This window comes from Passer domesticus, chromosome 1 (assembly GCF_036417665.1).
Source record: "Passer domesticus isolate bPasDom1 chromosome 1, bPasDom1.hap1, whole genome shotgun sequence".
Taxonomy (NCBI): domain Eukaryota; kingdom Metazoa; phylum Chordata; class Aves; order Passeriformes; family Passeridae; genus Passer; species Passer domesticus.
The window spans coordinates 54,783,813-54,809,677 of NC_087474.1; the positions used below are offsets into that span (position 1 = coordinate 54,783,813).

At 39.7% G+C, this 25,865-nt stretch overlaps 1 protein-coding gene across 1 annotated transcript in view; it reads left to right on the top strand.

Moving 5' to 3' along the window:
* The window catches only part of LOC135294711 (dual specificity calcium/calmodulin-dependent 3',5'-cyclic nucleotide phosphodiesterase 1C-like), a 397,332-nt gene extending 372,521 nt beyond the window's left edge, over positions 1–24,811 (top strand). Inside the window, 4 exon segments of the mRNA XM_064410744.1 lie at positions 533–661; positions 13,637–13,738; positions 15,040–15,160; positions 24,701–24,811. Of these exon segments, the coding sequence (XP_064266814.1) occupies positions 533–661; positions 13,637–13,738; positions 15,040–15,160; positions 24,701–24,811 (463 nt within the window).
* Positions 24,812–25,865: the final 1,054 nt, after the last annotated feature.

Genomic DNA, 25,865 nt, shown 5'->3' on the forward strand with positions numbered 1-25,865 from the left:
CAATCACAGATCTCTTCTCTGGGGCTTAAAATCAGGCATGAAGTATCTTTGGTCCTACTCTGTCCCACTGGCAATTGCCTTTCCAGACAGCATAGTCTAGCACACAGATGTCAGAAATCAGTTGAGTTATATCTTGCTTACAGCCAGTTTGCTGTTCTGGAAACAGTATTGGGTCATGTCTTGCAATTGCTTACGTGGGTACAGTCAGATTTTAATATCAAAGAGACATCCATAAGAGCTAGGAAAAAAACTCATGGTTCTACTCTAAGTTTACATATCTCTCACAGCTTTCAGTACTTGTTTTCAAGTGTGTAACAAGGCAGTTAGGTGATTCTCATCTGGTGAAATAGATTTTGTAGTGTTCTTTAGATTTCTTTTACTTAGTAACAGCAATTAACATAGTATTACAAGAACTTTTAAAATGCTCATATCTATTCTAAAGACTTAATTGCTGTAGCTGATCTAAGGAAAACTTCTGAGTCTCTTTAGACAGGAAAAAACAACCTTTCCCATGTTTTCTTTTAAGTGCTAGGTTGGACTCAGCCATTCTATATAATGACCGGTCTGTGCTTGAAAATCATCACATTAGTGCAGCATATCACCTTTTGCAAGATGATGAAGAGATGAACATTTTATCTAATCTCTCAAAGGATGATTGGAGGTAAAAATGAGCATGGTGGCTGCCTAGGAATATTGCAGCACCATCATAGACTGGTATTGTCTTGTTAGAATAGAAATATGTATTATTGTATATTACATATTAGTCTTTCTATACTACAAGATAAAGAACTTTAAAAGGTGTTTGTCTTGTTTACTCCTGCTTTCAATTTTCATTTCTGATAGTGAGACTAGACTTCGTGACAATGGGTTATAGTCTATTGTCAACCCAGGACATATATATGGGTTGACTCCCATATAATTATTAAGTATCACAGAGACACTCTTTGTACACATGTAATTGAGTGTAGAGCTATTCGGCTGTTTCTTTGTCCTAAAGCATAAATATAACCTTTATCTAATTTAACACTTCCTCTCTGGAAATTATAAATGGGACTCAATGCAAAACATAATCCAGTCCAGGGAGCATAGACCTACTACATATGCTTAGGAGATTTAAGAAGCTGTAATTTAAAATAAGCCTCATTAAATATATGATTTATGTGCCAAAATGAGCCCATAATTAACTTTCCAATAGCAGACAGTTCAAAGGGAGTTTTCTGTTTTTCGTGAATTACGAGGGGTGATAATTTAAAAATAGCCTAGTGTGATGGACAGGAAGGATCCAGCCCCATGATCTTTTTCATGGGAGAGGAAGCAGCTTATGAAATCCTATGTGACATACGTCTTCTACATATTCTTAAATGTAACATAGTGCTGCGAAGCTGTTTAATCTAATTTTAATATAAATGTGGGGAAATAAGCCTGTCTCTGGGGCTGACTTCTACCAAGATGGTCAGTGAAGGCTCTGCTTGCTAATGTGTTTAGCCTGAGTTTCCTATTTATTTTAACTTGTCAACAGTGATGTGATTCTATAGTCAAAAACCAGGAACTTGCAGTGCTGATTGCAGTCAATGTTGTGGAGGAGTGTCCTGAAAATTCTACCAACCAATACATAGAATAGTGTCATGATGATCAGCAAGAAGAAACAGAATGAAAATATCTCCACTGTGATGTAAAAGTCTATTTTGTGTACATATGGAAATGCTTTGTCAAATATTGGCAGAAAATTACTGCTTTGTTTAATGTTAGTGAGGAAACATAAGGAACAAAGTGACTAGAAACATCAGTCTTAGAGCCACTGTCTACAAGGAACAGCCACGGTTTCTAGTGGAGCAGCTAATTAAGTATGGTTCATTGCATAGATACTGGCTTTAAGTAAATGACCTGCTTTTGAACTTTAAACTGTTTAAAGGTTTTGATTGAATCAAAGCCAGTTTCAGATCTTTCTCATTGATTCTGTAGTGCTAATATGTATGTTCTGCTGATACAATGTACTTAGAACCAAAGTTTCAAAGATCAACCCATCCCTTTAAAAATATTTTAACTGCCTGAGCAAAAATATTCAGTGCTTTGCGTTGCTTATTTGTTCTCTCTTAAGTATGATTTTATAGCTGGTGATCAAACAGCAGTGCTGAAGAATAAAGGGCATTGTGTGAAATTGCTGTAATTCCAGAACACTGTGATTTCTATGTGCTTTTTCTTTTGACTCCCACTACAAAATCCCATAGGCAAACATTTGGGAAGCACTACAAACATCAACTGACTTCAGCAAAATCTGAGGTGTTGAAAAATAAAACCTAAGAAGCCCAGAGTTTCCCCATTCTAAGACTCAAAAGTAGGACCCTCAGTATTGAAGGATGATTTGGGCAACTAACATGATATGCCCAAATTAAACTTCACTTTTGTAGACTGATAAATCTCCCTCTGCAGAGGGCCTAAATGATGTTTTTGGAATATAAATTCTTGAATACCTTTATGAACTGGGCTCTGACTCCTTTTTTTCACATTACTGGGAAAAGAAGATCTGATGATCTGCAATCGTAGATATCTGTGTAGATTTTATAACTTTTTGGTATTCTGTCATCTAATTAGGGAATGTATTTTCAGGAAATATATGTAGAAAATTGGTGACACATTTCACAGCTGAAAAATCAATGGCCATGGGTTTTGTAAGGAAAGCAGATGACAATGGAAGAGAACTTTTGGGCTACAGTCAAGAAGAAAGGAGTTGAATGCTTACTAGTGCTTAAACAATGGTTTTTTTTCTTCCACTGAGAAATATATGTATTTCTCTGGTGCTTATTAAATACTTGAAAATTAATTGAGTTGCTGCATTTTGTGAATCCTATTTGTGCAAGTTATAAAATGAAAAATCTCTAACCAAGCCAGATCACAATAAGCTAATGAAATAAACTGCAAATTGAACTTCTATTTTCCAATATAATGTTACAGATGTCTTTTTTAACACTGTATTTAATTGTTAGTAAGTTCCATGTAGTTTATTGAAATCTTTACTGCCAAGTATAAAATAAAAATGATTAAAATAAAGAGGTTGAATAAAGGTTGAATAAAAAGATATCTGCAAAATGTTTCGTTGTTTAGCTTTGTATAGGAGTACAACTTCAGGAAGTAACTGAATTCAAAACTGACTTTCTCAGTAAAGCTGCCTGGTGTTTTGTCCCTCAAATAATTCTGAAGCCTCTATGTCAATCACTTTTATTAGTTTCAAGATTGTGGTGAGAAACTATAATTTTTTTCTGCTGACTTTGGTCATATACTTTTGTTTCATGATTAATAGTGCATGCATGGTTGCAGAATCATGTAAAATTTTCCTGTAAAATTTTATTCCTATGCACTCAGGATGAGCACATGCATTTTCTGAGTTTTATACCTATAGCAAGAAATAGCCAATGATGATATTTTTTTAATGTAGTGTTTTCCTATTAATTTCTGTAATAATAAAATTCTGAGACTTTGAACAAAATTAGCCACATAGATCAGTTCAGGAGACATAAGTATTGTAACTGTGCAGGAAGTTTTCCTGTTTTAGACTTCTGTAAATTCTCGTCGCTGTTAGCAGACTTCATTGTCTGTGGGTTTCTGTGTAAGCCGGCTTAGCTCATTTGCTCTAAAGATTGGTGGAGATCAGCATCTTTAGATCTTGGCTTTTGTTTTCTTAGAGAAGTGGAATTATCCTTTGAATTATCTCAGTTTGGTGAGAAACCTAAAAAAAATTATGCCACCAGTGTGTATTGTGTGATGTAGTATAGAAGAGAGAAGTGCAAGCTAACAAGGTGTAGTGCAGCTCTTGCTATGTCTTTTAGGCAAGTTTCAACAACTGTAGAGTTGCTCACAGTTGGGAACAACATTTTGTGGCTATGATCTGCATTTCTGCAGTTCCTTGATTGCCATACAGGTGTTGCATTCAACTCTGAAACCAGAACTGGATGGTTTTTCTTGAGAAGTGTTAGATGGTTAAGAGATAATTTATGGGGTGGAGCTTGGGAAACAAGCAACCTTTTTTTTTCAGTTTAACCACTCCTCTGTCACCAACAAAGAGAGACAAATGCAAAAAGATATAAGTTGAAAAGTAAGTTTGCTAAAATAAAGCCAGCCATAATCAAGATAACAGTAATAACCACTAGATACAAAGGTTCTGAATCCTATGACTCCCCAAGAACAAAGAAAACAAGATGAAGAGAAGCCCCCTACCCCCTCCCCAATATGGAGACTTTTGTGGAAGACCGCATGAGCCAGATGACAAAGACAAGATGGTGGAGATCCATTCTTCTAACTATGTGATAGAGAGAGAGAGCGCAAAGGAAAAAAACCCCAATGCTACAACTGAACCTCCATGATTACAAAACTCCCTCTTGCCCCAAACAATGAAGGGGAAACAAGGATAAAACAACAGAAACTGAAGGAGTGTAGGAGGATGCCCCCAATGAGAGAGGGACAAACTAGCCTTTGTCCCCCAAAAAAGGAAGGAAGCCCAGAAGTTTCTCCCAACGATCAGGTGAAAAGACACCTTATAGGACCCCAGAGACTTCAGTAAAACCTTGGGGTCACCTAATTGGATGAGAGCCAAAAGATCCCGCCTGGGCCATCAGGTAGAAAAAGAGAAGACAAAAGAACCACGAGGCTTTTGTGAAGGTGTTTTACCAGGAGCAGACCTCTGTACCTGGATTGGATTTTCTGTTTATTGTTTTTCCTTTATTAAACAGTTTTGTTTCCAACACTGCAGCAGAAGCCATCCTGCTCATTATTTGCCTCCAAAGGTAATAGCTGAGCTATCCTTTGTGTATTAAGTTCCCTTTTAAAGGCTCATAAAACCCTGGCCCGACAAAACAGAACTTAATAAGAAACCTGGAGAACTTGGAGAGCTATTGTTCAAAACCAGTCAAATGTTTCTGAACCATTTGCTCCATACCACCTGACAAGGTCTGTCCTAGTGGTGGCAGCTGTATCAACAGTTGCTGCCCATCACTGTGGCAGCAGCTGTAACTCATGGAGGAAGAGGGGAGGATCAATTTTCACAGCATGACTGTCCTGAGTGGCAGTAGCAAAAGCAAAGGTCTCAAAAAAAGGTCCTTTTCCGCCTGCAGGGACAGGGATTGCCTGTGGCAACTGCGACCAAAAAAGTTGTTAGGACGTTTCCTCCAAAACAGTCTAGGATTGACAAATGTAGTTTCTCGGAGACCTGCACCAGGCAATTTCCCATGGAGTTCAGAGAGAAGCTAAAGAATGCTTCTGCTTCTCTTTGCCCTGGCCCAGAGAGTATGCCGCAGGAAACTCCCATAGAGAAACAAGAAAGAAAGTCTGTCTGTGTTCCCCCACTCTTATAGAGAGGGGCACTTCCAGTCTCCATGGACCCAAAATACTGGTTCCAGATCCACTTCTGGTCCCTGGGTCATAATGGGACAGTAACACAAACTGCATGAACTGACATAGAGAAATAATGGAATACAATTCACATTTTTTGGGTCACCCACCCAAGGCTTTAGCCACTCCTTATTCTATGTCGTCTGTGTCATGTCCCAATTAATATCTTTTAACTATATACATATACACATACAAACAACTATATACAAATACAGGTATTATTTAAGTAGTCACTGACTGCTCCCCAAGATGTGGATTGAGTTCATTTGGTCCATGACTGACCTAATAGGAGCAGTTCATTCTCATTGTTCATGTTATTTCCAACATGGAGTGGCATTACCATTCAGCAACAAGTGTTACATATGCAATTTAACGTTACAGACTGTTCTTACTCAAATCCCCTTGAGGTACATGACATGTTTCCCTGTCCCTCTGCATTACCTACCAAGTGTAACCAGGTCCTTGAATAAAAACAATCCCATGGCTGGGTTTGCCTTAGTTTGAAGTGGGATTGACACAAACTGTCTTTCCTGACACAGCTCTCATACACGTCATGAGACATTATCTCCATCTACTGTGCACAGAGGTAACGACTGGGCCACTTCAGTTAATTGAAACTCTGGTGTTAACTAATCAGATAGCCTTTGCTAAATGCAGATGCCTCAGCTTGAAGGTCCCATAAATCATTGCTTTCAGTGTGGTTTTTAGCAGTCCATTGCTCTGCATGACTTTCCCAACAGCTGGTACAGGTGTTTATAAGGCTATTTTTGAAATTTGTCCCATTGTCTGACTTAATTCTCTCAGGCATGCCAGGTTGTCATAGGGCTTGTTTTCCAAGGCCCAGCATAGTATTCTAGGCAGTGACATGAGGCATGGGGTACGTCTCCAGCCATCCAGTGAGAGTTTCTACCATTGTGGGCACATAGCATTTGCCATGGCAGGTTTGTGGCAGTGTGATCTAATCAATCTGCCAGGCCTCCCCATACTTGTGTTCAGACCAATGCCCCCCATACCACAGAGACTTTACCTGCTTAGCCTGCTTGATTGCAGCCCACGTCTCACAATCATGGATTACCTGGGATATAGTATCTGTGGTCGAATCTACCCCTTGGTCACAAGTCCATTGGGTGTTCTCTTCTTCCCTAATGACTTGAGGAATTATGGGCCCACCAAGCTAGAAATAACTCACACTTGTGTTGCCAGTCTATATTTGCCCGAGACACTTTAATTTTGACAGGTCTACCTGTTAATTGCTGTGAATCTCATAATCAGCTTGACTCTTAGGTATATGTGTACCCACATGACGAACTTTCATGATCATTTTCTCTACCTGGTCAGCAATGTCTTGCCATACTTGAGCAGCCAAGATAGGTTTTCCTCTGTCTGCCAACTGGCTTTTATCCAACTTTCTAGCCACCCATATAAAGTGTTTGCTACCAGCTATGAATCAGTGTAGACATAGTGTTGGCCACTTCTTTCACTCAGTGATATCCATAGTCAGTAAGATGGCTTTCAGCTCTGCAACTTGACTTAATTCATCTTGTCCATTGGTAGCTTCCACAACTCACTGTATAGGGTTCTGTACAGCTGCTTGATGTGACATTCACATTCTCTGAAAAAATCCCTTCGCCCAGAATTTTTCTCCTGAGAAGTTGAGAAGCCTCAGAGAAAAGGGATACAATTCTTATCTCATTTGCTTCTCCTGTGTTGTGCTTATGTGTGGAATGTGTTTGGAGATTGTTTACCCACAGGTGATTGTTTGATTGGGCTCCGGTATGAGTGGTTTTCACTCATTGGCCAGTCAGTGCCAAACTGTGTCGGGACTCTGGAGAGAGTAATGAGTTTTCATTATTATCTTTCTAGCATTGAGTAAGTATCTTTTCTGTATTCTTTAATATAATATAGTATAATAAAGTAATAAATTAGCCTTCTGAGAACATGGAGTCAGATGCATCATTCCTCCCTTCGTTCGGGCATCCCTACAAATACAATAGCTTTCCATTCCCTATTCGACCCTGTGATACAGCAAGAACCATCAGTGGAGAGAGCATATTGCCTCTCACTCTCTGATAGCTGATTACAGGGCGGGTCTCCTCAGCATATGTCACCTACTCATCTTCCTCTTTAAATTATAGTTCCAAATTCTCACCTTTAAGCCAGTTCAGGAGGATTTCCAAGAACTGAGGGTGATTAGGATTTTCAATCCAAGCTTGCTGTGGGATGAAAGCCATCCACTTACTGCATGTAGCATCAGAGGCATGATATGTGGAAGGGACTTTCCCTTTTAATATCCAGCCCTGCACTGGTAGTCAGTGTGTGAGAATGACCAGTGCTTCAGTGGTAATCACTTCTAAGGTGGATCAAACCTCTTCATAAGCTGTTAAGATGCCTTTTCCCTTTGAGGTGTAGTTGGCCTCATACCCTTTGTAACCCTGATCCCAAAGGTCATCCTCACGTTTCTCCAGGCACCTTCTGCCAGATGCTCCAGGAAAGACCATTCTTCCTGGCTGCAGTCTAGGGCACATTCTTCTCATTCTGTCCCATCTTGACTAACCCAAGGGCTACTGCATGAGCAATCTGTTCAAAGTACTGTTGTTGTTCCACATGAAATACTTTTTTTCTATGTCACAAGGTAGAGAGGGTGCACAGTCTGGCTGTACTCTGGGATTTGCATACCCACAAAATCCATGTTGCCTAGGAAAGTGTGTGTTTCCTTCTTGCTGGTCAGAGGGGACATAGTAGCTATGTTATTAATCACCTCTTCTGGAATTCGTTGATATCTGTCTTGCCACTTCACTCCTAGCAACTGAATTTCTTGTTCAGGTCCCTTGACCTTACTTTTGTTTGATGGCAAAACCTACATTGAAAACAACGTGGATTATTTTTTCCTCTTTCTCAAAAATTTCCTGTGCCATTTTATCCCAAAGGATCATGTAATCAATGTACTATAGATGTTCTGAAGCCTCACCTTTTTCCATGGCAAATGGTGGGACTCTGCTTTCACCCCCAGGGTCATTGGTTCCAGGCGTAGGGAATGCCCCTCCAAGTGAAAGCAAACTGTGACCTGCACTCTGCTACTAAAGGAATGGATAAAAATGCATTAGCAATGTCAATGGAGGCACCACTTTTTTGCTTTGGACCCCAGTTCATACTGATGTTCCAGCATGTCTGTCACAGCAGCACTCAGTGGGGGTGTGACTTGCTGACTGCTCCCTGGATTTCCAGTTAATGGATCATCTTTCAGATGGGAATCAAAGAGTCTCGGTCAGTGTCTTATTTTCAATGGTGCATTGTTTTGGCAGCAGTTGGTACCTGCTGTTCTTCAGCCCTCAGGTATCCTACTGAAGAAGGGTCCTTTGAAAGACTAGGCAAGGTATTTAATTGTTTAAGGTCTTCTGTCTCCACAGCAGCTATCTCAAAAGCCCAACAAAGTCCTTTTGAGTCTTTGAAATAACCATTACTAAGGTAATCTATACCAAGAATACATGGGGCCTCTGAACTAGTCAAAATAGGTTATTTTTCCATTCCTTCCCAGTCAAGGTCACCTCAGCTTCTAACAGAGTCAACTGCTGAGACCCCATGTTACCCCAGCAACGGAAACAGGTTCTGTCCCCACAATGTTATGATGGCATCAGAGTATATTTTGTGCCAGTGTCAGTCAAAGCTTTGTATTTTTGTTGTTCTGATGCACCAGGATATTGTATCCAGACAATCCAATAGACATGATTTTCCCGTGTCTCCATCAGGCTAGAGGCAGAGCCCCTCTAGTTCTGGCTATTATTCACTCCCTAGGCATACAATCTGGATGTCCCTTCAAAGGGATCTGTCATGTGATCTTAACTTCTGTTCTACCCAGGAACACACCCACAGGAAACTGGACCTAAATTAATTCTTGCCAGGTTTCCTTTGTTAGTAGTTTCTTCTTTTAGTTTATGTACCCATGCTGCTAAGATGGAAGTGAGTTTTCCATCCCATCTTGTCATGTCTTCTCCATATTCACAGAAGAAGAACCATAGCTTGCCTTGCGGAATGTACTCCCTCTCCCTAGCTGTGGGATGCCTACTTCAGATAGCAGGGATTCTGGACTGTACTAGTAAAATGTGAGAAAGGTCCTCCCTAAGCTCCTTTCTGAGTTTCTGATGGCTTTCTGATGGCTCTCTGATAGCTCTCTTCAATCCCCTCTTCCAATTTCCACATCCACTCAGTCAGGTCTTTTGCCAAGGCTGAGACTTTGGCTCAGGTTGGCATGTGGACAGTGTCTTCACATGTCTGTAGCCTTCTTGTGTCATAGGACTCAGTGTCTTTTTTTCCTTATTCCATTGCAGCATCACTAGGAAGTGGGAGTACATTTATGTCCCAAGCTGTGCAAGTTTCAGCCACATGAATGTTGTAGAGGGTCTGGAATTCTTTTGTGTTCATCATTATTTGAGAAAATTATCGCAATCACAGCCAGTTCTTTCAAACTTTGGATTCCTTGCTTGGTGGCTTTACAAAGGCCTTGATGCTGCTGCAGGTATTCTTGACAAAGGTATCTCTCCTCAAAAATTGCTAAGAGTTGTATCCAGAGGCTGAGAGTTTGGGCCTCCTTGCAATCCCCTGGTTGATACACATATCACAAAACAGAAATCCCAAGTGCCTTGCTTCAGTGCCAACCAAAATTGTAGCATCACCTGCAGTGTCCCAGTCCCTTGTTTTCAGGGCATATCGGGAGATAGAAGGCAATACAGGCTTTGGAAGTGTTCACTGGTAAGGTAAGGTGTTACTTCTCGGCTGTTTACTAGTTTCCTTTTTGCCTTTGGTTCATGCTTCTTTTGTCAAGGCCACAGTGAAGACTGAATCTTTAGAGGATTGTCTTTTCTTTGAGTTAGATTTTTTCTGTCTTTTAGGAGAGGGAGAGAGAGGATGCAGTTGGCAAGGAGGTACTGAAGAGCACTGTTATTTTCCTTCGATGAAAACCATTGTGGATTGTGGAGATTTCAGGACATCTCTTCCATATTCCTAACATGCTTGATGCCATGATGCCACATAACCAGGAGTAAAACAGTAGATTAATTTAGCTTTTAAAGTGCCAGTGGAAGCTTCCATTGTCTTCAGGGCGTTTCCTGGGCCTGAGTTGATACACAAGCTATCTTTAATGGAAAATATTCTGATATGACCACATTTTTGAATAATTAACATGATACATCTGTGACTTTCTCAAAGAGATTAACTCAAGGACATGTCTAAAGTTATCAGTTTGATATAGTAAGCAGATTCATCTTTCCTTTTGCATCAGCTTCCATTATTTCTTCTTCTCTTGGATACTGTTTTAATTTACTTATGTTTTAATGATATGGCCATTTTTTCTGAAGTCAATTTATGAAAGAAACTACTCATAACAGTTAGTATTTGAACAAATTAACACTCATTCTTCATTACCTTCTTCTTGAATACAAACCTGTGTTTGAATACTATAGAATAAAGGAGAATAAGCTACTGCACAAATACCTGGTGGATATCTGACTTAACTGTCTCACTGGTAAGCTGGAAAGAGAGCTACTTTGTCTGCCTGTTCACCATGTGTCAGTAATAATATTTATAAAGTTTAAGTATTCAGTGCTATTGTTTGGACAGTTTTATAGCAATATATTGATATTTAAAAGTAGTGCAGCCTCTTCTCTTACCTCATTTCATCTTTGAGTTTGTCAAATATATTATCTAAAAAAAAATTGGAAACTTTCAGTTTACTTGCTTTTCCTCTGATTTTATATCCTGTGCTTCTCTAATAGACAGATGTTAACCCAGACAAAAAACAGATCACTCTGAAAGTATGTAATGCAAAATATTAACAGGCTTTTGTTCATTATTGGAATAATTAAATATAGTCAAGAGACACTTCAGTGGAAACACATCTTGTAAAATATTTCCGGGGTCTATTTAGCCAGAGCTGCTAGGCAGCATGCACAGCACAGCACCATAATGTGTAGTGTAGACTTTGAAGATGATTGCAGAAACAAATGCTCAAGATGGTCAGAGCAAAACTAGTTTTGTAGTTGTGTGTATCCCAGGCTCTAATCTGACTCAGATGCAAAACCAAGAAATGGGTAAATATCTATCTTCAATTCTCTTTGTAATGAATTTCAGCATTCTATCAACTTGTTATCAAATGCAGAAACTTATAATCCTCAACTGTTACATCTTTTGAGATCTCTCGTGCATTACCTATAACTTTTACCTATTGTTTTTCAAAGTCATATGCTGTTGTGATGCCTGCTGTTCGAAGTGACAAGTAAGAGCTTTTCAATACTGAAATCCTTTAATTTTTTTACCATTTCAGGAGTATTTTTCATCTCTGTTTCAGAGAAAATGATGATCTGAAATATGTGCAGAGGTCAAAGGATGTGCATGTTCCAGATTTACATTTATGAAAGGGAATGTAGTATCTCTGGGTTTGTAAGCATAGGTACATTCTTGTACTGAAATCACTGAGTCATTTGCCTGAACAGAGCCCTTTGTTTTTGCATTCCTACTGCAATAAGCTACACATGAAGTAGCCCATGCAGAGCAGTATGATGGAGTTGTAGTCCAGAGAATGTAGTGAAAAGTCTTCTGTTTCCCAGCATTAATTGTTCCCACAGCATTATCACACTAAATTCTTGTAAAAGTATATTTCTATGCATTTAGGTTGCTCTCTCTTGGTTGTATTGACAGAGACATTTGTGCTGCTGGGAACTGACTAGGACTGGCAATTTAAAAAAAAATAATTAAAAAATATAGTTACTTTTCATCTATCATATAATTATTTGGGACGCTGTTAACTATGCAACTGATTGTACTTATGGGTTGAGAGGGTTGGGAGGAGGTGGTTATAGGCAGTGAAGATCAAGTGTTCTGCATCAGTGTTGCAGAACTGTTGTGATGAAGCATCCATTATGTGCCACCCATGGTATTAGGTAATCACAGCAGTCTTGGGCCTGTACACAGAGGTGGCCTGGGGGTGGAATTTGAGCACAGGTACTATGGGCAAGAGAGGAAGAGGGTAGTGATTTTTTTTTTAAATTTATGCTGAACCATTTGAATCTTCAAAATCCTGAGCTGGTATGCTAAACTTGAGCTGTTCTTCCACTGTTAATCTGTAGAGACTGAACTGAGAGCAAGAGAAAAAAAATTTGTATTGTGTGCTAGATCAGAACATTCTGGTATTTTAAACTGTTTAAGAACATCCATATCATCTTCAGAGATATTTCAACTGGATTCTAAACTTCTGTTGTAACACTACTACTACTAATGATGACATGATGATGATGATGATGGTAATTATGATAAGAGTAATGAAAATATGGGAGAGAGAGAATTAACATCCACGAGAAACAAGTGATGAACAATACCATTGCTCACCTCCTGCTGACTGATGCCTACTCTGTTGCCAAGTAATGACCACTGGCTCCAGTTTATATATTGGGCATGACATTCTATGATATAGAGTATGCCTTTGGCCAGTTTGGATCAACTATCCTGGCTATGCTCCCCCCCAGCTTCTTGTGCATCTGCTCACTGTCAGAGTACGGAAACTCCAAAGTCTGTGTTTTGGAGTAAGTACCGCTTATCAACAACAAAATCATCAAATGTGTTATCAACATCATTCTCATATTAAACCCAAAACACAGCATTGTACCAGCTAAGAAGAAAATCAACTCTAGTCCAGAAAGAAAAAAACAAACCAGGACAGCAAGTTTACTTTGCAAAATCTCATACAGCCATATTTTGAATTAATAATAGCAGGGAAGTAGTCAAGGTTCTCAAAGGTCTTTATTTCATATATGCATCATATATACTAAGCTATTTTTTAATGTGGTGATTTTCCACCATATGACTCAACCTTAAACATGCATATTGACCAGTTGAATCAAGTTACCTGATTCTGAGGCTTTAAACAGTCTTTTTCCTTCCTTCTAAGAATGCTTTAGAAAAGAAAACAATTTAAGAAGTTTATGCTTAATTGAAAAAATAATAATAATACCAATGTGCTCTTCAGAAGACATCTAGTATTTGTCTTACAAAGGATTAGCCACCTGGCTTCATTTGCACACTTCCCATTTCTGTATTTTTGCAGAAAATCCTTCATCCTCTTCCTCATCTCTGAAAGGAATGAAAAGTTACATACAAAAGCATTGCTGTCAATAATTTGCAGTTAACAAAAGAGACTGGAGTGTGTCTGATGCTGGTTTTTGTGCTTCTCTTTCCTTGCTGCTCTCATTGTGATTCTATCCAAAAGGGAATTTAGAGCTCTAGTCATTGAGATGGTGTTGGCTACTGATATGTCCTGTCACTTCCAACAAATCAGAGCTATGGAGAATGCTTTGCAGCCGCCAGAAGGGTGAGTCATTTCACACCATAGTGCAGTGAGGGGGCTGCTTTTCAGCTGGTGCTTTGCCAATGTGCTTGACTTCGAATGCACCTCTCCAGAGGCCCTCTCTTTCTTTGATATCTACAGCAATTTTCTTTCTGCTGGTGAATTTTGAATTAATTCACTTATGAAGGGAGGGCACATTCATACATGCACATCTATATTCTGTGCTGGTGGCCCAAAGCTTTCAAATGTCACCATTGTTGGGACCAGCTGCATTGGGCATTTCCCTGGTGGGAAATCAAGGACATGGTTCATTAGAGTAACCTCTATAATTGAGTATGACTTAAAGTTTATAAGACCTGCAGAACATAACTTGCACTTTGCCCTTATGCAGATGGTATCAGCTGTCATGCCCAGAAGGGGCCTTCTTCATAAACAGAGAACAGATGAAAACTTAAGATCCACTGAGGGAAGGACTAGAAAATAACAGATGAAGCAGTATGGAGAAAGCCTTTTCTTCTTCCCAGTATGCCACTGGGAGCTGTAGTATATTGTCCACAGCTCTTTCCCAAAACATTCCTTCTATATTGCCTTGAGTGATGGTCATTTTTTCACCCTGGACAGAGTTATACCAGAATTATACCTGTATCAGAACTACACCTATATCAGTATTATACCTGTATCAGAGCAGGGTGTGGCTAGCCACCTGATCTCCTCAGAAGCTACAACTCCTTCAACTGTTTTGGATAGCCAAAAAGCAGAATTAAAAAATAAGAGCACCCATACCAAGAAAGCATTATTTACTGAGTTCTTTGTCTAGCCTCTTAGGTTATGGTCATAAGAAATCACAACCATTTTTTTTCTGTGAAATCAGGATTCCCTTCTGTATTCATACTAGTTTTCTATCAATAAAAAATTTATCAGTTATTTTCTAGATTTGTCAGAGCCCCAGAGATCCCCACTGTTCATTACAGTGGGATGACAGGGACCATTTTCTCTTCTAAACTGCATATAATACAGCACCAATGAAATGGGTAGCACAGAAGCTCTTCAAGACTGCTAGTGTGGACAAGTAAGCTTATAAAGTTTCTGAGCAAGGCTGAGCAATATTTCTTTTTGCATTTCTTAGTATCTCTTTTAAAACAGGAATCATGCATATGGAGAAATAAGACAGTCTTTCAGAGCTGTCTGATTTAATGATCAGAGAAACCACTTCACAAATATCCTGGTCAAGGATTCTAATTACCTTATTTTCCTGTAGGCAAGATTTTTGTCATTCTTCCCTGCAAGAGCCGACAATTAATGTTTTTGATCCTTTGGATTTTCAGAATTGACAAGCCGAAAACCTTATCACTGTTATTACATACAGCAGATATCAATCATCCAGCCAAGGCCTGGGATCTCCATCATCACTGGACTATGTCTCTACTAGAGGAGTTCTTCAGACAGGTAAAACTAGGGAAGGTCTTTTCTTTTCTGCAGTAGAGAGAGAGTGTGTAGGATTGACTAAAGAAGTAGGAAAATGTTAACATGGGTATGTTTCTTTTTCTCTGATGTTTTTAAGAACCTCCCAAATGGTATGAAGCTTTCTTCTCTAGCACCATTAACACTGGCTTTTATGCCTCTTAGGCATAGGAAGTTAGTGTTGATTCATTCCCTACGGATTTAAACATTACCTACAGAGTAGAAATTCTAATTTGGGAAGCTAATAATTCTTTCAAATTAGGAAAAGATGGAATATATGTCACTCTACTTAACTCTAGAACCATAAAACCATGTTTGCGTAGACGTATTTTATAGGACTCTACTTACATTGTTGCAATGGATGTTAAAAAGGCTTACTTTGCCCTTACTTTAAAAGAAGTGAACTGATCAAAATTATAGTTCATAGTGGATCACCTGTTGACAGACCCACAAATCTAGAGAAATCATTAAGCTCTGTGTGATGGTTATAGGGTTCTCAAGTGGTTAATAAAAGGCATTTAATGATTTTTTTAAAAAATAAGTAAAAGCAAACAGAGCACTTAAGGAGTGTATAGGATAATTTTCTCCAGTATGAATTGCTAACCTGAGCAGTGCTAGCACTTAGGTGCTTATTTTCCCTGCAAAGTCCAATAATTCCATGTTCTATAGTAAATCTAAATACAAAAGGGAAAAATATGACAATTCTTTAAAAGTTCTGACAATTGCAAATGATGGTATCTGTTTTTAAAGGCACTGCAGTAATCCCTTATTTTTAATGAGGATATTTCAAAAATTTTCTTTGAAATTAGTCATTTGGTTTGTTTTTCAAACCAAGAATTGTTTTACTGGGTGGAAGCAGATAGCTCATACCTGCAACTGATTCTGTCTTGCCACACAGGAGGCTCATGCATGTAGGAGGATGTTAACATGAATTTTAGGGAAAATCTGTGCATATTTATGCTTTTCTATCTCAAAGTAATCCTAGATGCCTTAAAATACATTACTGCCAAAGAGTTATGAGGAAATTAAGATTACCTCACATTAAGATGTACGACCACAAAACCTCCAATTTTTGATTTATTTTACAAATGTAATTAAGATAATCTATTATTTTATATATTTTAAAGAGTATTTTAATTTCAGCCAACAGATTCTACCTTAGTTTTTTTTAGATAAAGCTATATATAAAACTCATATTCTAATTCCAAATTCAGATGCAGTATTAATTTCCTCTTCAGGAAAGCCATTAAGCTTACCATGAATCATAGACTTGTGTTCATTGAAGTTATTGAGTACTAGATCAATGAGAACATCTCTACTTGATATTAGAAGAAAAACACACACACATCTCACAAATTGCTGTCCTAGTTCTGGCCAAGACAGGGTTACTTTTTGCAGCAGCCAAGAGGTGGCATGGCTAGGACCTGGAGGTTATTCTATCTCACTTTATTTTCCAGGGATGAAGGAAGGACTGTTTTATGAGTTGGGGTGGTGTTCACTGAGCATTTGCATGTGAATCACTTCCTCTCTCTTGAACTTTCCTATCTCATGCTGTTTACGGTAGATTATTATTATTATTATTATTATTATTATTATTATTATTATTATTATTATTATTATTATTTCAATTGCTAATCTTTCCCTTTTGTGCCTCCAATTGTCCTCTCCAGCCCACTGCAGGGGGAGGGGGAGGGAAAGGGGAAGAGAGGAGTATGTGAGCAGTGAGCGGAACATGGTTTGGAGTTTTTTGGTGGGACCACTAAATTGAAGAATACCATTCCTAAAACAAAACAGCCTAGTTTGGCACCCACTGTGGTGGGTGCCAATCTCAAAGAGTTGAGGTAACAACAGATGTGGACACAGAGTGTTGGCAACAAATTTGATCTAAGCATTAGGTTTACTATGTATAGAGTCACTGGTCACAGTGTTGCTTGGTCTGTTCACAAGGTTGTGGTACCTAACTCTGGTAGTGAAGCCACGCAACTGGGATCCTTGCCTTGGGGTGTGGGCATTGACAAAGGAATTAGGAAGAGAACAGAAACTCTTAGCCTCTGGAGCAACTCCTATCAAGTGTGAGAGAAATGTATTCATTCTCGCAAGTATGTTCTAGTAGTGTGGTCAAGCAGGGGGAAAGCTGAGGAGAAATGTATCTAGTAACTGAAAGAGTTAGGTAACCTATAAGGATTCAAGTAACAAGCAGTCCCTTGCAGACTCAGATCAGGTCCAGTTTACACAATCCATGTGGCAGAAGTTTGTATGCAGCACACCATTTTTGTACATGAACTCATTAGCATTGGTATCAACAAAGGAAAGATAGCAAAGAGGGCTTCAGGTGACTAAACTACTATGGCAATATAAAATATTTTTTTTCCTTCCTGACTGCAGACAGACTTGAAAGATTCAAGGATATTAGAGGGGAAATGTCCTATGAACCTCCAGTATGGGCCACAATCTCTGCTATTGGAAACATGCACTGACTGGCGCAAGAGAAAAGGCACACACTCAGTTTTACTTGACCACAGAGAAGACATGAGAAGACATGAGAAAGCGGTGTTATAGATGGATAATGAGATGACTGGCTCTTGCAATTAAGGGATAACTATTGTGTGAATATTAAGAAAAGCTTTAGTGGTGTATAGTTATGTTATTTTAGTTTAGATGTCTGTTCTTTCCATAGTTCCCTTTCCACCCCCCTGTATTGTTACCATCAGACAGCCGGGATTGTCTAGGACAGGTAGAAAGAAAGTGTGCATATGTGCCCCTTGCATAGGGCAGTTTGGAATGGAAAAGCTTATTGCTTAGGGAGTGAGGCATGGCAACACCTGATCTCCAATCAAGTTACAAGAAAGCAGTCTTCACTGATAAATGTCAAAGAAGAGCTGACTGAAAGACTTTGGGAGGGGCCAGGCTGGCTGATGCATACCCCAGGGGTATAAAAGACTGAGCATCCATCTTGAAGATTAATCGGCCATGTGGTATCACGAGGGCAGTTCCCAGCCCTGCGAATTTTTCCTTATGTAGTCCTTTTGTTGTATTTTTGTCAAGGTCTAATAATCCTTTTTAAATTTTCAAAGTGAGCAGTTGTTTCTCACAGTGGGATGGAAAACCCACCTCTGTCCTAGCAACACAGGTGTGTGAATTGAGATGAAGGACAACCACCACAGAAAATTCTTCAAGCATAAATGCTGCTCCAGTTTCCAGTGGGCAAGTTGTTGGACACAGTGGAATGGAATCCATTCTTCTGATCCACTTGAAAGGACATCCAGTTCGTATTTACAAGAAATTAATAAGGACTACTATGACTAGAACTAGAGGGGCTCTGCCTCCAGCAGGCAAGAGAAAGATCTACCGGACTGTATGAATCTAATGGCTTTGTGCATCAGACCTGCAAGAGTATAAGACTTTTATTGACACTGGCACACAATGTACCCTGATGCTATCAGGATCTATAGGGACAGAATCTATCTCTGTGTCTGTGGTGACTGGGGGATCCCAACAGATGACAGTACAGGAAGTTACAGTGAGCCTGACTGGGAACAAAAGGCAGAAACACCCCATTCTGATTGGCCCAGAGACCCTGTGTGTCCTTGGCATAGATTAACTCAGGAGAGGGTATTTAAAGAACCCAAGAGGTCATTGTTGGGCTTTTGGAATAGCTGCTGTGGAGACAGAGGAAATTAGACAGCTGAACACCTTGCCTGGTTTCTCAGAGGACTCTTCTGGTGTGGGACTGCTGAGGGTCAAAGAGCAACAGGTACTGATCACTACCACAACAGTTCATCATCAACAATACTGCACCAACCGGGGCTCCATGACCCTCATCCATGAGATGATTCATGAACTGGAGAGCCAAGGAGTAGTCAGCAAGATTCACTCACCCTTTAATATCCTTGTATGGCCAGTGCATAAGTCCAGTGGAGACTGACAGAGAACTGTTGTATCCTAAACAAAGTCACACCAGCACTGAGAGCTGCTGTGATGGATATGTTGGAACTTAAGGATGATCTGGAGTCCAAGGCAAAAAGATGGTGCCACCATGTACACATTTCTAATGTGTTTTTCTCCATTTCTTTGCCAAGAGAGTGCAGGCCACAGTTTGCTTTTACCTGGAGGGGTGTTCCCTGCACCTGAAACTGATGGCCCCAGGAGTGGAAGCACAGCCCCACTATTTGCCATGGATTGATTTAGACTAAGCTTAAAGAGGGTGGGGCTCCAGAACATTTGCAACATGTTGATGACATTATTGTGTGGCACAACGCAACAGAGAGGGTTTTTTGGAAAAAGGAATATAATCCACATCCTCCTGAAGGTCAATTTTGCCATAAAGCAAAGTCAAGGGACCTACACAGGAACATCAGATTTTAGGAATAAAATAGCAAGACGGATATCACATTCCAATGGATATGGTCAAACACATAGCAGCTATGTCCCCACCAGCCAGCAAGAAGGAAACACAAGCTTTCCTCAGTACTGTGGGTTTTAAAACGATGCATATTCCAGATTACAGTCAGATTGTAAACCCTCTCTAACAAATGACCCAGAAGAAGAAACATTTTAAGTGGAGTCCTGAACAGCAACAAGCTTTGGAACAAATGAAACAGGAGATTACTTGGGAGCAATAGTCCCAGTTAGGACAGGACAATATGTGAAAAATGTGCTGTACACTGCAGCCAGGGAGCATGATCCTCCCTGGAATCTCTGCCAAAAGGTACCCTGGGAGACTTGAAGGTAACCCCTGTGATTCTGGAGTCTGAAATACAAAGGATCTGAGACCTGTTACACCTCACCTGAAAAAGAGGTACTGGCAGTTTGTGAAGAAGGAGTTCTAGCTGCTTTAGAAGTGATTGTCACTGAAATACAGCTCTTTGTGGCCCCCCGATAGCCTGTTTTAGGCTGGATGTTTAAAAGGAAAATCCTTTTCACACATTCAGATGCATGCTAAATGGTCTGTGCTGATCATTCAGAAAGCTCAAATAGAAACCCCTAATTGCCCAGGGATATTGGCCTGAAGGCAAAATCACAAATCATGAATTGGCCTCAAGGCAAAACTTTTAGACTTTCATCATTATTGGAGGAGGAAAAGATGACATGTGCTGAGAAGCTCCCACCATATATAATCAGCTACCAGAAAATGAAAAGTGATATGCACTCTTCCTGATCTACAGAAGAACTGATGGTTCTTCTGTATTGTAGGAATACACCAAAAATCAAAAGCTGCTGTATGGAGTTCTATGTGATGAGTTGCAGAAATCAGACGAGGTGGATCTAGGCGTTCTATGTGATGAGTTGCAGAAATTAGACAAGGTGGATCTGGGCTGCAGAGTTGTGACATATCCAGCTGGCTTTAGTTTTTTCTGAATGAGAGAAATGGCCAGCGCTCTACATCTACACTGCTTTATGGATAGTAACAAATGCTCTGTGGGGTGGCCCACAGACCAATGGAAAAAGACAAGTTGGCTGTGTGGAGTAAACCCATCTGGACTGCTGAAATACGGCAAGGCACTTCTGCCTGGCTTGTAAAACTAAGTCATGTAGATGCAAGTGCACCCAATAATCAGGCTACTGAAGAGCAATGCAACAATGGATAGGTAGATTGAGCTGTCAAGATTAAAGTGTCTCAGTTGGATCTGGACTGGCAGAATAAGGGTGAATTATTTCTGGCTTGGTGGGCCCATGATGCCTCAGGTCATCAAGGAAGAGATGCAGCAGGGAGATGGGCTTGTGACTGAGGGTGGACTTAACCATGGATCTTATCTCTCAGGTTATCCACAACTATGAAATATGCACTGCAGTCAAGGAGGCCAAGTATAAAGCCTCTGTGGTATCAGGGACAATGGTTGAAATAAAAATATAGGGAGGCCAGGGAGATTGTTTACACTCTCTCAAACCCACCAAGTAGTATGTACTTACAGTGGTGGAAACAACTACTGAAGATGTGCTCGCTGCCTCTAATGCCATCTTGGGCCTTGAAAAACAAGTTCTGTGGCAACATGACACCCCAGAAAGAATTGAGTCAGACAACAGGACTAATTTTAAAAATCGCCTCATAGACACCTGGGCCAGAAAGCGTGGCATGGAGTGGGTATATCATAGTCACTATCATTCACCAGCCTCTGGGAATATTGAATGGTACAACGGGCTTTTAAAAAACATGTTGAAAGCCATAGGTGGTGGATATTCAAGCATTGGGATCTACATTTTGTGGAGGCCATCTGGTTCATCCATACTAGAGGCTCCGCTAATTGAGCTCCTCCTGTGCAATTAAAACCTCCACATACCATATAAAAGGGCAAAGTCACTGTGGTGCATATGAGGAATATGTTTGGAGAGAAGTTTAGCTTTGCCCTGCTTCAAGCAAATATGGGATTGTTTTGCTCAAGGATCTGGGTGTACTTGGTGTGTAATGCAGAGTGATAGGAAAACATTACCTTGAAGGGATTTGATTTTTGGGTGAGAACAGTCTGTAATGTTGAATTGTATAACATTGGCTGTGAGTGACACTGCCACTGTATGCCATAAGCACCACAAATAGTGGATATGGACTGCTCAAGATACATCAGTTGTGAGCTCCTGATACAGCTTGCAACCACCCAACACAGCACCAGCCCCCATGCCCTTGAAGACACCTAGGAAGGATAGAATCCACAGTCATGGACTAAATGAACTCAACAGACATTGTGGAGGGATGGCTATTGACTACAAAAATTATAATAGTTCTTGTAAACACATAAAGATATATATATTTTTACTATATATAAGTATATAGTTGGAAAGTGTAGGATCTGGGCATAATGCAAATGGTATAGAATAAGGAGTGGGTACTGCCCTGGTTCCAAACAGGACAGGGTTATTTTTACAGCAGCCAGAGGAGGCATGGATAGGACCTGGAGGCTATTGTATATCACTTCACATTATTTTCCAGGGATGGGAGAAGGGCTTTCTTCTGTGTTGGGATAGTATGGCAGCAGTCAGGTTGGGCTCCATGCTGAGCATCTGCATGTGAATGCTGTTCTCTTCTACAATTTTGCTATTCATATTTCTGCTATTACTGTTTATTTTCTTACCTCATTGCTGTTTCCAATAGATTGTTCTTAAGTTATGATCTGTATAATTTTTTATGCCTTCAATTCTCCTTTCCAACATTTCACTGCAGAGGGAGTGAAATAGGTAACAGGGACTGAGCAAGTAGTGAGTTTTGAAGTTTTTAGTGGGAGCACTAAATTGGAGAATACCATCCCTAAACCATGATATTGAGAACTACTACTAGCCAAGGGAACCATGGTTGTCAGGAAGCTGCTTGATCTAGGATTTGACATTTATTTCCTTATGATCACTTATTGCAGACCCTTTCCTTTCCTTTCTGCTAAGTGTTCTTCAGAGACATAAAGCCTGACTTAACCTGTATTAGAAAAGATCCCCAGCTTTGTTGATTTCCCAGTATTTTGAGATGTGACATGACACAGGTCTTCATACATCAAGTGACCCTGCTGTATGTATGAAAGATTCTAAGTACAAAACTGTTTTTTTATACTCAACATCTATGAGCATCTCTTAAAGCAAACCCCTTCCCTTAATTAATTAGTTCTACTAATGTGTTTTAGCAAGCCATTAGGGAGCTGCTCAAACAGCTTAGAAACCAAGTGTCTCTCTGAGCAGTTACAAAGGCAGGCAAGTCTTCCTTTCCAAGATAATTACCCACTGTGGTTTTTAGAAGGTCTAAGGAGTAAAAGAAGAATTATGAGCTGGCATTGAGAGATGTTTTTTCTGAGTGATACAGCTGACACAGTAAAGGAATGTTACTTAGAAATATTTCTGTGTTTAGTTTGTGTTTTACCCTGATATTTTTATATCAGGCTCCTAACATAAATCAGAATTGCTCTACAATAGAAAGATACTATTGCTTGTTGTTCCACACAAAATCCTAACAAAAAATGTTTACCGCTTTTATATATGTTATATTAACAAAAATAAGAATTCATCTCTTATACCCACAGAAGCTTTTCTCTGCTTACGTTTCCTGAATATTTTAGCTTCTATTTGACATTAGTCAGAACACTGGAAAGAAGTTCAGCACAATTATAACGACCTGCTAATTTAAGAAATTATTTTAGAGTATATTTAACAGCCTATTTAAATTTGAATGCTCTGTGGGGAGTACTGCAACTGTGTCATCCTATACATATCTTCTCAACATAATGCAATGTTATATAGAGACTAAATTAAATTAGCGGGCCTTTTGGATCACATGACTTGAAAAACTGCAAATTTGGGAAATATGAGGTTATAACACTTGATCTTCTACCATTTTGTGATTCTAGAAAAGGACTTTCACTTCTGAGGGCTGGTAGGCATGTTTGGACTTACATACTTAAAATGTAAATGTAATCTAAATGTGAAATGTTGTATTCACAGCATCATAGAATACCAGGTTGGAACCTGAAGGATCATCTGGTCCAACCTTTCTTGGCAAAAGCACAGTCTAGATAAAATGATCCAGCACCCTATCCAGCTGAATCTTAAGAGTGTCCAATGCTGGGGAATCCACCGCCCCCCTGGGGAGATCATTTTAATGGCTGATCTCACTGTGAAAATTTTTTGTCCTGTGTCTAATCAGAATCTCTTCAGGAGAAACTTGTATCCATTACCCCATATCTTTCCACGTGCCTCCTTGTAAAAATGGGGGTCTCCATCTTTTTTGTAGCCTCCCTTTAAATACTGGAACATGGTGATAAGGTCTCTTTTAAGTTTTCTCAAGGCTTAACAATGCAGTTCTCTCAGCCGTTTCTTACATGACAGGATTCCCAGTGGCTTCATCATGCCTGTAGTGCTTCCCTTGACCCTCTCCAACCTATCCACTCTTTTTTTGCATGGGAGAACAAAACCTGAACACTGTATTTCAGCTGTGACCTGGCAGGTGCTGAGTAGCATGGAAAAATGATTTCATTATCTCTGCTGGTGATGCCCTTGTTGATGCAGCCCAAAAATCTGTTGGTTTTTTTTTGTTTTGTTTTTTTTTTTTTTTTTCACCAGAGCACCACAGAGTTCACTTGTATTAGTTCATTGTCCAACAGGACCTTCAGATCCTTTTTCACAGAGCTGCTCCCCATCTGGATTGTTCCCAGACTGTGTTGTGGTCCTGGATTATGTTTTCCCAAGTGTGACCCCTTACATTTGTCCTTGTTGAACTTTGTAAGATTCTCATAAGCCCACTCTTCTAGTCTATCCAGGTCTACCTGCAGGATGACTCTTTCTTTAGAAGTGTTCCATTTCCCACTTGGTTTGGTACCGTCAGCAAACTTCACCACACTTGATCCCATCATCCAGATCACCTGCAAAGATATTAAACACCATTGGGTCCACTGAGACTCAAATTCTCCACAATTTATGTTTAAAAACCCCAATCTAAATAAAATCCAAACTTAATTAAAGAAATTAAAATGAGAAGCTTTTACAGTCATGATATAATATATGAAAAATGCAGTGTGTCTTGTCTTTTTAAAATTCCTTCTCAATTTTTTTCTCCAGGGTGACAAGGAAGCAGAGGTAGGGCTGCCCTTCTCTCCTCTGTGTGATTGGAAATCTACTATGGTTGCTCAGTCTCAAATAGGTATGTCCCTTTTGGTGCATGTGAAGTAGCATCTTAAAAGAAAAACTTCATCTTCTCAGTAGCACTAAGATCCTAGTGGTATCATTTGGAATTATGTTAAAGAGAGGAAATAAGGCACAATGGCATCATTTTCCCCAGATCAACAATTCAAAGAGGAGCCATTAAATTTATGCTGATGGTTCCAATGCAGTAACCAAATTACTTCTGATGAGTATGCAGAAATAACTACAGTACCTAGTTATGACACTTACTCCATGATTTTGTGATTTGTGAAGATAGGGCACACATTAGAATATCATGTGAATGAGTGTCATGGGTGTATATGAAAATGTAATGTCAGTTCCTTTGATGACCTGGACAAAACATTTTATTCCTTTTAACCTTTCTTGCCCAATGCTTTAAACAAACCATTATTTTTCAATGAAGCCAAGAAACTAAAAAATCTATTTCTGTGCCACCAATTCAGAAAAAGAGATATTTTATAGACTCACTAACAAGACTTTCTGTAGCTCTCCATCAGTTACTGAGTGAAAAAGTCGGGGAAGCATGAGGCAGCAAGCCTCACAATCAGTGAAAGAAGAAGGGGGCTAACTGAAGTAAAAATATTCAGGGGGCTTGGTACAATGAAGAGAACATGGGAAAGGTGGATTTTTACACCTTCGAAGTAAGTGAACTAGAAAAACATGCTCCAGCCTCAACAGGAGAATAGGCAGACAAATGGAATGAAAAAAGAAAGCAAAAATGGATGCTCAAATTCAGAAAACTGAGAAAAACAGAAAGACAGAAAACATATTAAAACAAGCAAACAAAAATTTAAAGCAAGAAATTCCTCTCAAATAATGGCCTACAAGAAGCAAGGTGCCACCACAGGCACCTATGGTTGGTATGATAGTGCCAAATGCCTCCTGCAAACTGACATCAGGAACCTGACGGGGTGAGTTTTGTTTCTCAGAGAAAAGGCCATTCTTGATGTCTAGGGTCCCATGGCCCGAAGTGGCCGGCTACCTGCTGAAATTCCGATGGTCTCTGGATGCCTCCAAGACGCAAGGTGGCACCAGAGGCAACTCTGGCTGCTTTGACAGT